Genomic DNA, 13,966 nt, shown 5'->3' on the forward strand with positions numbered 1-13,966 from the left:
TCTTGTTTGTTAGCAACACTCAACACTTATTCTTATATCGACTGCAGTTTGAACAAGTGCAATTCTTTTGAATCCTCCTTCCTGCTGAGAAAATCTGCATCTAAGAAACATTCACACAAGTAATATCCTCCAAACCAAGGTAGGCAAACACATCCAAACACTATTACTCTCTCAAGATGGAAATATCGGATTTCAATACATTTTAGCTTTGCTGATAATTCACTTAATTCAAAGACAAACAAGGCAACTGAGAAAACCTGTTGTTAAAAGATCAATTCATGTATATTGCAAAGCTACACAACAAGTATATTTCCACTCACCCTTACACTCACCCTTACACTTACCCTTTCTCACTATTTTCTCACTTAAAGACATTTTTTTCACGTATCACTTAAAATCGGTTTTAGCAGCACAACATAATTTACTTCCAATGTAGAAATCCTAGATATAAGAAAATAAAATGCTGGGATCAGACTACACAAATTCAACCTGATTTTGACAGAATTTTGTCATTGCTGACAAATTTCCACCGTTAGGCCCAATTATGAACGTCAGAAATGATGAAGCATGTAGTGTGACATAATCGAGGGAAAGTAATGTGAATTCTGGGACACCCAATGATACCCTAACAAAACATTTAGTCTCTCAGACAGCATTGCTGATTTGACTTTTTGTGTCGTGTTTACATATGTGCTCCATAAAACACTTAGGTTATGATGATTATGAAACCACCTGATTTTAAGACATATCTTTGTGTTTTCATTTACCAGAGTAAGCTACCAAAACCCAATCATGTTTTCTTCCATGTGACCTTCTGTTTACATACAGTGAACCTGGAAGATTTATATAATGTTCCTGACATGTTAACACATTCATTACCCCAAGTTCTCTTTGAATCTATTTCTCTTTGAGACATCCAGGAACGGGTCCACAATAATTTACTTTTTCTTTTCTTTTTCGAGCACATTATACACAGCCCTTCTGTAGCCATAACTGACAATTTGTTGACCCTTGTTCTTGATGTTCTATGAACTCACTAAGGTTGTGAATGATGATGATTAGCTGGGGCCATGCCTGTAGTGTTGCTAGTCTCGTGACCAAGATACAGCAAGAATTTATGGTACTGTGATTGCTGCATCTGACATGGTGACCATCATGAGAGAAAAACATTGTGTAATCTGATTTCAGCATAATAGTGGTAAGTGAGAACATATGCTACATGAAGTACATGCTCAGTGGGAGGGTTTGAAATTAGGATAGCCACAATACACCAGTGAATGATACAGTGAGTGATCAGTGAAATACTAATGAAATGAGTAACATATTACTATAATAATGCAATATATTGATGATACTGTTAAAGATAGCAGGCAACTTTACCCTCAGTAGACAACAATTATACTTTCTCACTCAAATGACTGATGTTTATCTCAGTAATATTGAACAGCTAATGTAAGGGATTGTTTTTGTCTCTCACTATATATCTTTTGCTACCAATACAAACACATGCAATGCAACATAATACATCTCAAATAATCATTCATCTAACTTTTTTGGTCCAATTTCTCTACTGACAATAAAAACATTCCATGGTCTGTGCCGATATATAAGAATTCATTTGTTACAACAATCACATTCTCATTGGCAGAGCTCTCTTTTAAATCTCCCTTTTAGAGATTCTGAAAAAAGTGATCTCTTCCCAAAACTGATCATTTTTTGGTCTTGAAGGTTTGGTTTGATTTGCATGCATCATTAAAATGTTTAACACATAGAACATGCTCTAAAATTGGAAATTGTACAGGAGATTTCAGGAAAATTTAAGTGATGCTCTTGGTATCCAGTGTTTCACTGTTATCATCAACATTTAAGGTCATCCACCAAGTTTCTCTTAAATACGTTCACGAAGGTAACAAAACCTCAACAGTAAATGTTGAGATTGATTGATTGAGAAAACTTTTAAATATGAGCAAAGTGTGTATGTGCTTATTAAATCTCCTGAATTACTACAGAATGCCCCTAGCCACTGTAATAACATGTTTTAAACTGTAATATCATAAAAACACTTGATAAAGTAATACAAGGTAAAAGTACACTTATGTAGATAGCTTTAATGAGGACATATTTTTATTCTGGGGCTCTACAGGGATATCTTTGCATTATTTACAGTAAATCTTACAGTTATCTTGTAATGGTACTTTACACAGCCCCTGAGTTAAACCTCTGCAGGCTGTTTCAGTTCCTAACCCTTAAAGGCCTCTTGTCCTGTTGAGCCCACTTTGTTCTTCCCTCAGCTACAATAGGATTTTGATTTCTTGTTCTCATTCTTTACTTGAATAATAAACTTCCCAAATACATTCATACATTTTTGAGCCCAAATCCGAAGTGTTTTTATTAAGAGACTGTATGTTTTTCCTGGTAAGTGTCCAATCAGACAGTGCTTGACATTTCAGTTGTATTCAATAGCATAACAGTGTTTTATTCTTTCAGATTTTAGGTGCAATCTTGCTACTTATCCCAGTCACAGTCATCAGGAAAAGTCAGAGAGTGGAACACACACAGAAAACCTTAATGGCATCACTCAGTCTCAACTCAAATCCCAAATCTAACCAATTATGGAGAAGAAGGAGGTGGGCTCAAGATAGATGGGGATGTTACATCTGCTTTCTCAGTCTCTGCGGTTTCATCTGAGCCCAGGGTGCTCCCAAGTGAAGAGCGCGTGAACCTGCGAACGGTGTCGCTGAAAGATGGGTACAAGGTCATGATGGAGCCCCTGGACCAGTTAACGCGGGGGTAGATTCTCTGGAGAACTGCCCTACGACACAGGATGTATACCCAGGGGTCCAGGATCTGGTTCCAGGTTGCGAAGCGTATCCCTAGCAGTAGGAGTCTGATCTGGACACGTTCGCTGGACAACACAGTTTTTGCAATGAAGACCTGGCGGTAAGGGGATTGAAGGAGGGGTAAGAACAGAGATGGAGGGATCGGGGAAAGAGAAGAAAGAAATGATAGATGAAATGAGATGGTTAACGAGAGGAAGTCAAACAGTTCCTACGGAGAAAAGATGCAAATTACAACAGGCAGCAGATCATACTTGAAAAGAGAGAATGAGAAGGAGAGATTTGAAATAAGGAGTGAGGCGGAACAAATGAAATCAGTTACTATTGCAAATGTAAATGGAGACTAGGGGTGTCACGATTCAATTCAATTCGATTCTCAATCTTTTTTTGGTCCTTTTAGCACAGATGCCTGTGACATTTTTAGACTAGTCATGAGTGATATAATCTCCGTCAGTTGTTTTCAATGTACCACACTTTACCACGCCTTACTGTCAAAATTTCAACATTTCGCACTTCAACATACAGTGTCTTTTTCCCTGTCCCTGACGTGACATTGGGAGCATGGCTACATCCTCGATTCCTCTGATCGATATCCAACTTACAATCGAGATTGTGACACCCCTAATGGAGACATCCATATGCTTAAAGCAGCTGTAACATAACTATCCCCTTTAGTAAAGCAGCAGTATTTTATGCGAGGAGCAGCCTTATTAGCATAGTCTAACAGTCTCTTTTGGGGTCTAAACATGCTAACAAGCTCCTTTAGAAATTACAAATTGGCTTGTTGTGTCTCTTCCAAATTCAACTGATGTCAACCTCTAACTCTTTTATAGATTGTGTCCAAACAGTACGTGACACCTAAATCAGCTTTATAGTGCAAGTAACTGTTGCATGCAAGTATGCATTCCTGTTGAGATTAAGTGCAAATCACAGTTTTAATTAAGGCAAACTTTTCTCAAAAGCAGAGGTGCTCCAAGGACAGAGAGAACCACAGTTTTCCTAACTAGCAAGGAGGCTACTTTGAGCCCCCAGTATAAACTCACTGCTCTGCATTGCATTTTTCAGGATCTTTAAATTACTGAGCCTAAACAACTTTTTTAAGGTTTTACTCCTATCTATAAGATTATTTCTTCAACTCTGCTTCTAAGAAATGTTTTTTGTAAATAAAACTACAATTTGTAGATTGGTAGGGCATGGTTTTGATGAGAAATCATCAGTGTTAGTTTCACAGAATGAAAGCAGGCACAAGTAAAATATACAGCATGACAAATCATTCTAACAACTTAAGTGAAATGTTTATTAATTGAATTGGGATGGAATGAAGCGTAAAGGGCAGCAGCAAACCAAGATGAGACAGTCCCTGCATGATGAAGCATGCTCCCAATGACACTCCAAACTTATGGAGAATTCATTGGAAGCTGCAAGGCAACCAATGTGAATTTTGGGATGAGTAGTGACGATGATAAGCTGTTTAACTGATAAAAAATTTCGGCGTTTTTGTTTTACTTTTTACTCGCCTTAGTCCACACCCTTGACACATGATGTATATCCAGGGGTCAAAAATCTGATTGCAGGTGGCCATTCGTATGTAGAACAAAATAGTGTCATCTTTGTTGGTATCTGTAGTGTCCGTCAGAATATATATCTGTGTAGATATATATCACACAACTGAGGTTAGACAGGGGTACAGAAAAATATTTGCTCCAGCCAGGAGGCTTAACCTTCTGTTCATTACTGTGAGTAGCTCAAAATACTGGTAAAGATTTGAAGCCCTTATGTATAAAATATGACTTTCAAATTTTTGTGATTTGAGAGGTAGTATCAGAAATGATACTGTTGAAAAATGCAATGTATGTGTTTCAATCAATCAACTGAAAGTAAAACATAGTCTGCACCACTTTTAACTGGATTGTCACTTTTGTACCCAATAAACTTATTGCCTCTAACCTCTATTGCAATAATTAGAGAGGTGGCATGAAGTTTATTTTAGCATATGACAGACATATCCATCACAAAATGGACACATTGTAACACTGCAAACACCAAAGAGCAGTGAAAAGCAGCAGTTGTTGACACATCTGGCAATGTTCTCTGAAGTGAGAAAGGTTGCCAAAGACATGTCATCCAGCTAAACTTTATTTTTTCAGTGAGTATTCTTATAAATAGTCTAGATCCTTGATAAGACATTATGTGCACCGCAGAAAGAAACGTTGTGCTTGCTATTGCCCTGGTAGATTTGAGGAGGAAAAAGCCTCAAGATGACTTTGTTGTGATTTGGACCAAGATTGATTAATCAATGTCATCAGCCACCACCACCAGTATCTGGACTCCATGGGGGTATACTTAATTCTCTTGGTCTCTCCTGATTGAAATACTGACCCGACCCACATATCATCTCAGTTCAAAACTCACCATTCAGACCAAGCAGACTGACGATATCCTTTTTTTGGCCTCACTTAGCAGCAGATGGCAAAGTGCGGCTGCTGCAGGTTTTCCATAGAGATAGTTAACAGCCTTATCTGGGCTCTTTAACTTCCAAACACTGCTTGTGACTGCACCAAAACAATACTGGACCTGCCAATGTCACGCCTCTACAATGCTTTACAAGCATAACGTTTGTAATCAAGGGTTTATGTCGAATAATGTTAACTTTTAAAACGATAATTTCTTTAGAGAAGTTGAATTAGTTTCCTTTGTCTTCCCCATTGCAATACATTAGCCTTGAGTCACATACTTCGAGCTTCTATTTCTGAAAAATTTTATTATGATTTTATTTTCATTTATAGGCCTTATCATTCCTTAGTATGTTATTATATGTTTATCATGCACTCTTTAGGAATTTAGTTATATAATTAATGTCTGTCTTAATCAAGAAGTTGTTGTAGACAAGTCACTGACTGGAACAAGAGCTAACAGATATGAGAAAATGTACAAGGGTGAGTGCTTCCTCCTGGCACTAACAAATACTAACTAAAAATGAGGTGGTGTCCACAATAACGGGTAATTAAATAATAAAATATTAATACTCCAACACTTTAAAGGCACCACTTTTCCCTGAGCTCTATTAGTTGATATGTGCCATTTCAACTATGGCAATAAGGGGTTCTCTCATGACCAGAGGGCTTTCAGATCAGCTAGAAAAAAGGCTTGGGAGAAATGAAGCATGTCGAGGGGAAGCAGAGAACAGGAGCTCAGGACCTTTGGATGCCTCATTATGGTTCACATGGTTGAAGGGTAGCTCTGATAACAAGAGCTGGATAGATAAGGCCGGGTTGGGCACTTTCAGATGCCTGAGCAATATTTCTCACATGGTAATTTGGTGGGGACTGTTATTCATTGTGCCTTGCAAAATTGGTGATGTTGTTCTGTCAATACATTTACCTTAAACTTCACAGTTAGAACATAGAGTTTTAAATGTTTTCTTCACTCTTTCCTTTTCTGGTGAAGAGTTATACCTAAAGGGGTTCACAATTAACTGCTAACAGAGTAAACAATGTAAAGATACATATCAGAAAACCAAAAGATTGAGTGAACAGATATCCCCTTTCTGCCTGCAGGTTAAGAGGACACCCACACATGTATTAACAGGTTGAAAAAGGGGCAGAGATCTTCCAGTGATGTTTAACAATAAGCACGTGCTCCATTTATTCTCTAACTTTAGTGGTGATTCACATGAATTTGATTTGTATAAGAATTAGAACTAGATTGATATTTTATGATTTTTTCTTTTGTTGAAATGGGATTACTGACATGCAGAGGAGAAAATAGCAGACCTAGGGTTAGAAACAGAAAAAAAGTCAAACTCACCAAGAGGGGGCACCAGCAGATAGAAGCAATGACCATGATCAGAATAAGTTGCACCATCATCTCCACTTCATGATCTCGGCGACGCTGGGTCCTGGCTGGTCCACAGCATACCTTGATCAGGGTCACCACGCTCACGGTGTTCAGTAAAAATGACACAGTAATGCTCGTCAACCCAACCAGTGAGAAGATCAGGGAGAAGAACTTGTCATTTCCCTCATAGCTGATGTTGAAAAAACACCAGGAGCCGGGCATCTGCATGTGGTAGCTCCCAACACCTATTAGAGGCAGCAAAGCAATGCATCCAGCAAACAACCACACCATCAGCACCATGGAGACTGACCGGCCCTTAGTCTTGCTGCAAGAGCGTACAAATGGAAGGTTGATGCCAATGAATCGCTCGACAGCCATGGTAGCACCCAGCAGCAGTGGGCACAGTCCGTAGAACACCATGGACATGCCCATGAAGTTGCAGAAGTGGCAGTTTGGGTCTAACTGGCGCCAATTAAAGTGTGTGACATAGAAGGAGACCACAATGGTGCCGGTGACCAGAAGACCCATGGAGTCAGTGATCACCAGGCCACCAAGGAAGATAAGGAAGAAGGATCGTGAACCTGAACGTACCCGCCGAAAAGACTTGACAAGAACTATGAAGGCGATGAGGTTGGAGGTGAAACCTAAGGTGCTGAAAATAGCTGAGTAGTGGATTGAGGCAATGGTAGGTGTGTAATTGAATGGAGGGCTGTTGATGGAGTAGCAGAGTGGGGTTTTGTTGGTGGGTGGTAGGAAAGAAGCATTCATGGTGGCCAGCTGGTGTGGGGTTGTTGATTTCAGATCACTCAAAGATGGAAAGACAATACCAGTGTGAGGAATTTCATGTCTGTCTTCAACCTCAATCCTTAACCTAAATAATAAGAAGAGAAAAGTTAAAATTAAAGACATTCCTCATCGTATGAAGTATACATTACATCATTGGAGAACACTTAAAATACACAAAATGCATTGAAACATACAAGACAAAAATTAGATGAGCAAAGGGAAAGTATTGCACAAAAAATGGCCTGCAAAGAGTTGACTTTCATTCTATAAATGGCACAAATGCAACATGTGCATATTATTTCAACACTACTTCAGCTGAAAATGTGTTCCTACGTATCAATTTTCTATACCTGCTGATTTTAGAAGCCTATCATTTTAGGCACACGTACAAACACATCACAGTATGTGGCTTGAAGTGATAATTCCAGCTTGGTAAAATGCATTTATAATTTTGCCATCATTTGTATTGGTTATATAACATAGTTGTCAACAAAATAATGCTGAGATCAACAAAGATAGTGTATAAGTGGCAATTAAGCCAATTCTTTCTTTGGCTGGGGGTTAGGATTCGCTAGCTAGCTGTAAGTATGGGTATTGTTTGGATAATTTCTTTCCTCATTTTCATTACTAAAGAATAGTGCCGCTGCCGTTACTTCTATGCACGTATTTATTAATTACGTCAGAAGCAAAATTTTGTGTTGTGTTGATTTAAAACAACTGGTTGGTGTGGGCTTATATTAAATACTACTATAACCACTACATTACAGCCCCCTATACCAGTATACATTATGACAAAGAAATACTTTAAACAGTGATAATCTAACTCTAAATCTGTCCAAATATACCGAATAATTGCTGATACTGCACCACAGAGTAGAATACAAGTGGTAATATTCTATTCATAACGCAGTACTGATGGCATGGACTTAATGACATGCAGAGTCATTCTCCTTCCTTTGTGTATATTGTTTAGTAAAATACAGAGGCCCCCACTCAGATCTCTTTTAATGACCTCATTAGTGCTCATCAATACTCTGTCATTTAAGGGCTTTACTCCAAATGAACTAAGCATGGTGTGTCATTTATCGAATGAAAGGGACTTCTAAAAAAGAAGCAGTTGCCAAACATTAATTTCAAGAAAGGCATTACATTTTTTTTACTGGTACGTTTATTATTCATATAGCACTTAATGCCAGATGATCATTTGGCGAAGCCCATAATGTATAAAATGAAATCAATCAATATAAAATGCCTTAACCTCCAATATATGAATGTGTGTGTGTGTGTGTGTGTGTGTGTGTGTGTGTGTGTGTGTGTGTGTGTGTGTGTGTGGTGGAATGTTTCATTTAATTGTAAATTCAACTAAATACTCATTAGGAAAAAGAGATCAACACTTTTGTTTCTGTATCTGTCTAAACTGAACATAAATTAAATGTATAATGAAATGAAACATTATATTATTGATGGCCATTATTGAGTCTAAAGCTGCTGTCTATCTGGACACTGTACAAGTACAAGCTGCAGCAGTTCAGCAACACACACGCTGCTCAGGTAGCAGTAGGCAGTGTGTCCCAGACCTAAATGTTAAAATGGTAGGTAAAACCCTGGTTGGTCTAGTAAGTACTAATCTTTATGAGGTTGAGCCTGTCCTTTTGTCTCTGAAGTACACAGGAAGAGACACACCATAAACAAATGTCTACAGTCTACACAATGTCACAGCTCGCATACAGTATGTCCATAAAACCCTCACAAACAAATGCAAACAGTGACAGCATTAGAAATGGAGAGTTACACAGAGACCGAAATAGACAGAGAGAAGGAGAGCTATCATATCCTGGCAGGAATTACAGTTATGTGAACAGAGGCACTAACAGGAAATAAACATAGTGTCATAGCTAATTCACGATGCTGTCCCTAGTGATCTGTCCCTAAATATGTAGGTCATTAGCCAGATTGTATGTGACTTATATGTGAAGTAAAGTTGAGATGCATGATAGGTCAGATAGTGAAATGTGGGGAATGAATAATAATCTTCTTTTTTTTTTTTTTAAACAAAATGATGCATGTGGATATTGATATCATCCTGAAATATGACAAATGAGTAAACAGGATAATTAAACATTCCATGATGTTATGTCTGAAAAATTATTCTCCAATCAGTAAATTTATTTTAGACACATAAATAATTCTGCTTATGTTCATAATCTGTGCATATAGTGAAGAAAACATAGAGAAGCATAAAACTGAAAGCTGCTCTCAACAACTTTGCATGGTGGAGGCAGTGTATGAAAATGTATAATAAAATATTAATTTCTATAACAAGAAATTGTCTCATAAATGCCCATGCAGTATTTTTCTGCATATGGCATTTTTTCTTTTGTCCAAGCATTTTCCCGTAATCTATTTACCTAAAAGTGCAGGACATTAACCAAAGAGGGTAACAAGTTTAGTAACTTGATCTAAAAGGCAGAGCCACTTTAGAATGATGCACATGCAGTAATCTTAATTTTATTAGCTGATGTGTTGAGGCGTTTGTCAGTTGTGTTTTACATTTTCCTGTAGCATTAGCATGAAACAAAAGATAAACTGGCAAAAAAGCATCAGTTTGACTTAACCTTTGACCCTATGCACAATAATATGCAAAGATGCAGTTGAGCATTGCTGCATTGCACACTTTAACATACCTGATATACCCCCCCCCCCCCCCCCCCAGTCATCTTTGAACATACAAAAACAGCTGACGGTTCAACTGCACCAATAATACCTGCACCATAATTTGTTTTTGCTTGCTCTACCTTTCAATTTATTGCTTAAAAGTGACAAACAACAAATCTAATCACAGTCGTGGAAAATATGTTGAATCCCTTAGCCTCTCATCTCCAGAATAGCCCTTAAACAGTCACAGGAGAAGCCCTTTTGAGATGGGATGAGTGACACAGTTTATGGGAACTTCATGCATGCCCAAGTTTGGAAAAAGCCTCAGCTTCTGCCTTGTGATGAATGTATTTCTATTTGTAAATGTGTTTTCTTTCTTTCTTTCTTTCTTTCTTTGTATACAAAACACAAATTACAGATGAAATTAGACTAAAAAACTTTTTTAAGTATATTTTTTGGGGCTTTTTGCCTTTAATGAACAGGTTAGTAGAGAGAGAGACAGGAAATGGGAGGCAGAGAGGGGGCAATGACACACAGGATAGGACCACTTGGCGCAGGATTCGAACCGGGGTCGCCTGCAGTGAGGACTGTAACCTCAACACATGGGGCGGGTGAGCTAAACACCGCCATGCAACCGAATATCTTTGATTTGATTCTGGTATTTACAAGTAGGCACAACTTTATTTTGGTAAAAATGACTTCTAATATGCAGTTGCTTTTCAATCAGATTTTTTGTCTGACACATTTTTGAAAATCAGAAAACTGGAAACTATGTAAACTAAGATGAAACCGTTGCATCTTCTGCTTAGAGATGACTACATTATCATCAAATCCTTTCAACCCAGACGAGACAGATGGTGCTCAGCGCCAAGTCTTGAGTGACCCTGAAAACCGTTTAAAAGAGCCATTAGCCAAAAGTGCCTATTAGCATAGAATCAATATGTCATATTCAAAATTGCTTCACTGACGCTGGCAACTAATTTCCTATTCAAAGCTTTGTATTTGGGAAACCAAAGGAACTTCATAATGAGGTATGAATATGGCTTGGAGAATGCTGAATTTATGCATCATGAACATGTACAAATGACTTTTGTCCAAAGAGTCCGTAAAAGAATAACTTCCATGAAACACTGTCCTTTCAAATGATGTTTGTGGTGAGAAATATGCAGTCCTTGTACTCTGGACAAAATATTCTCATAATCATATAGGTCTTAAATTCAGCTGACAAAAACCAACATGCAATCTAGCAGCCATAGTAATGCACTCCATAGGACCATAGACTGCTTTCAAAAACTGTTATAAATCATTGTTAAAGATAATGATGTTTTATGGTTTAACAGAACTGGTGTTAAGGTCTGGTTAGGTTTAGCCACCAAAACCACTTGGTAAGGGTTAGGCTTAAAGTAATCACTTGAAGCATGGTTTATACTTCCAGTGAACTGCAGTTGCAAATATGACACTCTTAGTTGGAAACTGGACACAAACACTGATCTGTTGCAGCAAAGTCCACTTCTTGTCATCTAACTATCTAGCCAGCCAAACATCTAAACAAGTCACCTTACTGACATCATCTGAACTGAGGCACTTCCCTGGGTCATAATTACCTAGCCACTAGATGGCGTAAACATAATGAAAAGTAATTTTTGCCAGCCCGAATTTTAAACTGTCATTTTTCTTGTGAGTCTTGAATATTCTGCTGTCCAAACAACATTCAGTCCATTGGGATTGAGGCTATGAGACTCTATTTTCCATGTTCATATACTGCAAGCCTATTAAACACAAATTAACTAAATTGAGAGATAAATATTATGACATAATAAAAACAAAAAGACGAACACCAACTCAAAGGTATGTGACTGTCTGCACTAATATCACTGAATCAAATACTTTTGCATACTTAGTGATGACGGTGATTCTGGCATCATGCTCACAAACATCCCAGTCTAGCCAGAATAGAACTTGTGTGAAAATGTTTTGTGCGTTATATCTGTAGTCTTACAAATGTGATGACACAGGTAACCATAATCTGGTATCCTGTACCTGTATTATGGTTGCCCATACAATAGGATATACTGTCCTATGCTGCAAAATAACCTTTTGTCTTTCTCTTCAACTTTGCCTCTGGACATGAGTATGTAACCTAGTTACACATTAAACTTGAAGTTCAATTAATTTTGGTGACTTGATTTGCTGATATAGTAATAGTAATAGTAACGTGTGCACTGTGAGGCTGTAAGTCTGATTATTTTATTATTAATTATTTCATTTTAATTTTTTTAATTTAAGTTTATCGGAAGATATTTTGAGAGAAATGAGAGTTGCATAGTCACAGTAACTGACAATCCCTGCCTCTGATCATACAAAAAATGCAGTTAAGTTGTATTTGATGCTGGGCTAACTGAATTCTTCAAAGGATGTTAGAATTAACCCTTGTTGTCACAAAGCAGTGGCCAACACCCTGATACTGTGCCACTGTGCCTTTTTGATTTTCAGGGTTATTAAAGCACTCTCTACAACTGTTTAAAAGAAAACCTTTCCAAAAGTCTGGGGTCAAAGGTGTCAGTGACCACTGTGGGTTCATGCACCAACCACCAAACACCAAACCAGATCCAGTGTGTGACCCATAGTTACCCATAGTCAGTTCTATTAAATATTTAGTTGGAGAGCATTTGACATAAAAATGTTCTTGATTGATGATTAAGAATGCTGAACCAAAGTTCTGTTACATTACATTATAAAAGTCTTACATAGCTTATTTAAATAGGCTTCAGGGCATCCATATAATTGACATAATCAGAAAATGATAAAGATGAAAAGTTTACATTTGTTAAAAGAAATTACAATAACAAGATGAAACCAAACCATTAAAGCTGACAGCTTGACAAAATGCATGTTTTACTGGGTGCACCTACAAATGAGAATAATATTTAACCACTATTTATCATGATATACTGTAATACCAGTTATTATAATAAATGTAGAAGGGTAGGGTGCTTTAACATAAAAAACTACAGCTGAAGTACCTACAGTTACTAAGTAAACTCATTCATCATACCAATATGTTGGTAGTATTCCTCTCAAGTTTTAGTATGCTGAATGCTGAATTCATTTCTTTTATTATTAAAGCTTTCATTTTTCTCCTTGTGTATATAAGTGTTTATAATTAGAATGTTCATCACAACATGGTATTGACAAATGCTATGGAAGTTCATTAAGTAATTAAGATATATCTTACCATTGCAGAGCTTTCAAGGTCCAAGTTAACTCTCAACTGAAATGTTTGCACTCCTCAGTCCAAACCATCTCTCTGCTCTTGTAATAATAATGATGAAAACACCTACAATAATCACAAGAAGACGGAAGGAATGTCACCAAGTCCTCTCTGGTGGAACAAAAAGTCTTGCAGTAACCCCATAAATTCTACTCCCTTTCCCCAGCTGTGTCCTCTCTGTTGCAGCAGCTCAGATACTCATCTCTCCCCTTCCAGTCGTGCTTCCTTTTTGTCTCTTCACCCCTCCCCGGAAGACAAAGGGGGAAGGGCTCTGAACAGACACCACAAAATATTCAGAATGAAGTTCTGATCAAAGTGGAGCTTGTAAGTGGTACGGTAAGGAAAAGAGCCTTTGTCTCATGTTCAGTTTTACATTTTTACTAATTTTGTGCATATGTGAGTGTGTGTGATAGGGATGTGGTAACTTGAACCTGGTAATATTGCAGTTCCTTAAGAAAGCAGATAGTGGTTGGAAAGAAGATGTGTGAATACAATGTATTTTGGATAACAGCTGCTATGGTAGCTGGCTAATAATTAAAATAAAGAAGAGTATATAAGTTAAAAAGCAGTATGTGTTTCT

General features: G+C 37.6%; 1 protein-coding gene across 3 annotated transcripts; it reads right to left on the reverse strand.

Moving 5' to 3' along the window:
* Window positions 1–2,200: 2,200 nt before the first annotated feature.
* On the reverse strand, window positions 2,201–13,506 carry tbxa2r (thromboxane A2 receptor). 3 transcript variants are annotated; one of them, XM_053322206.1, is made up of 4 exons: window positions 13,351–13,506; window positions 6,645–7,545; window positions 4,344–4,482; window positions 2,681–2,934 (listed from the first exon to the last, which is right to left on the reverse strand). In XM_053322206.1, exons 2-4 carry the CDS (start codon window positions 7,440–7,442, stop codon window positions 2,813–2,815), a joined length of 1,059 nt encoding a protein of 352 aa, XP_053178181.1. In that variant the 5' UTR covers window positions 7,443–7,545; window positions 13,351–13,506; the 3' UTR covers window positions 2,681–2,812. The 3 variants fall into 3 exon arrangements, with proteins under 3 accessions (XP_053178180.1, XP_053178181.1, XP_053178182.1); XM_053322205.1 differs by lacking the exon at window positions 4,344–4,482 and having other exon boundaries at window positions 2,201–2,934; XM_053322207.1 differs by lacking the exon at window positions 2,681–2,934 and having other exon boundaries at window positions 4,038–4,482.
* Between the last annotated feature and the right edge of the window lie 460 nt (window positions 13,507–13,966).

The sequence above is a fragment of the Scomber japonicus genome, chromosome 7 (assembly GCF_027409825.1).
Source record: "Scomber japonicus isolate fScoJap1 chromosome 7, fScoJap1.pri, whole genome shotgun sequence".
In the NCBI taxonomy this organism is placed as follows: Eukaryota; Metazoa; Chordata; class Actinopteri; order Scombriformes; family Scombridae; genus Scomber; species Scomber japonicus.

Bases quoted from the DNA above. Each gene is read 5' to 3' on its own strand.
- tbxa2r (XM_053322205.1), bottom strand. From the start codon at position 7,442: ATGAATGCTTCTTTCCTACCACCCACCAACAAAACCCCACTCTGCTAC. The intron at 2,935-6,644 runs GTGAGTTTGACT...CCTTACCGCCAG, and splicing joins TCTGCTGGTGCCCCCTCTTG to GTCTTCATTGCAAAAACTGT.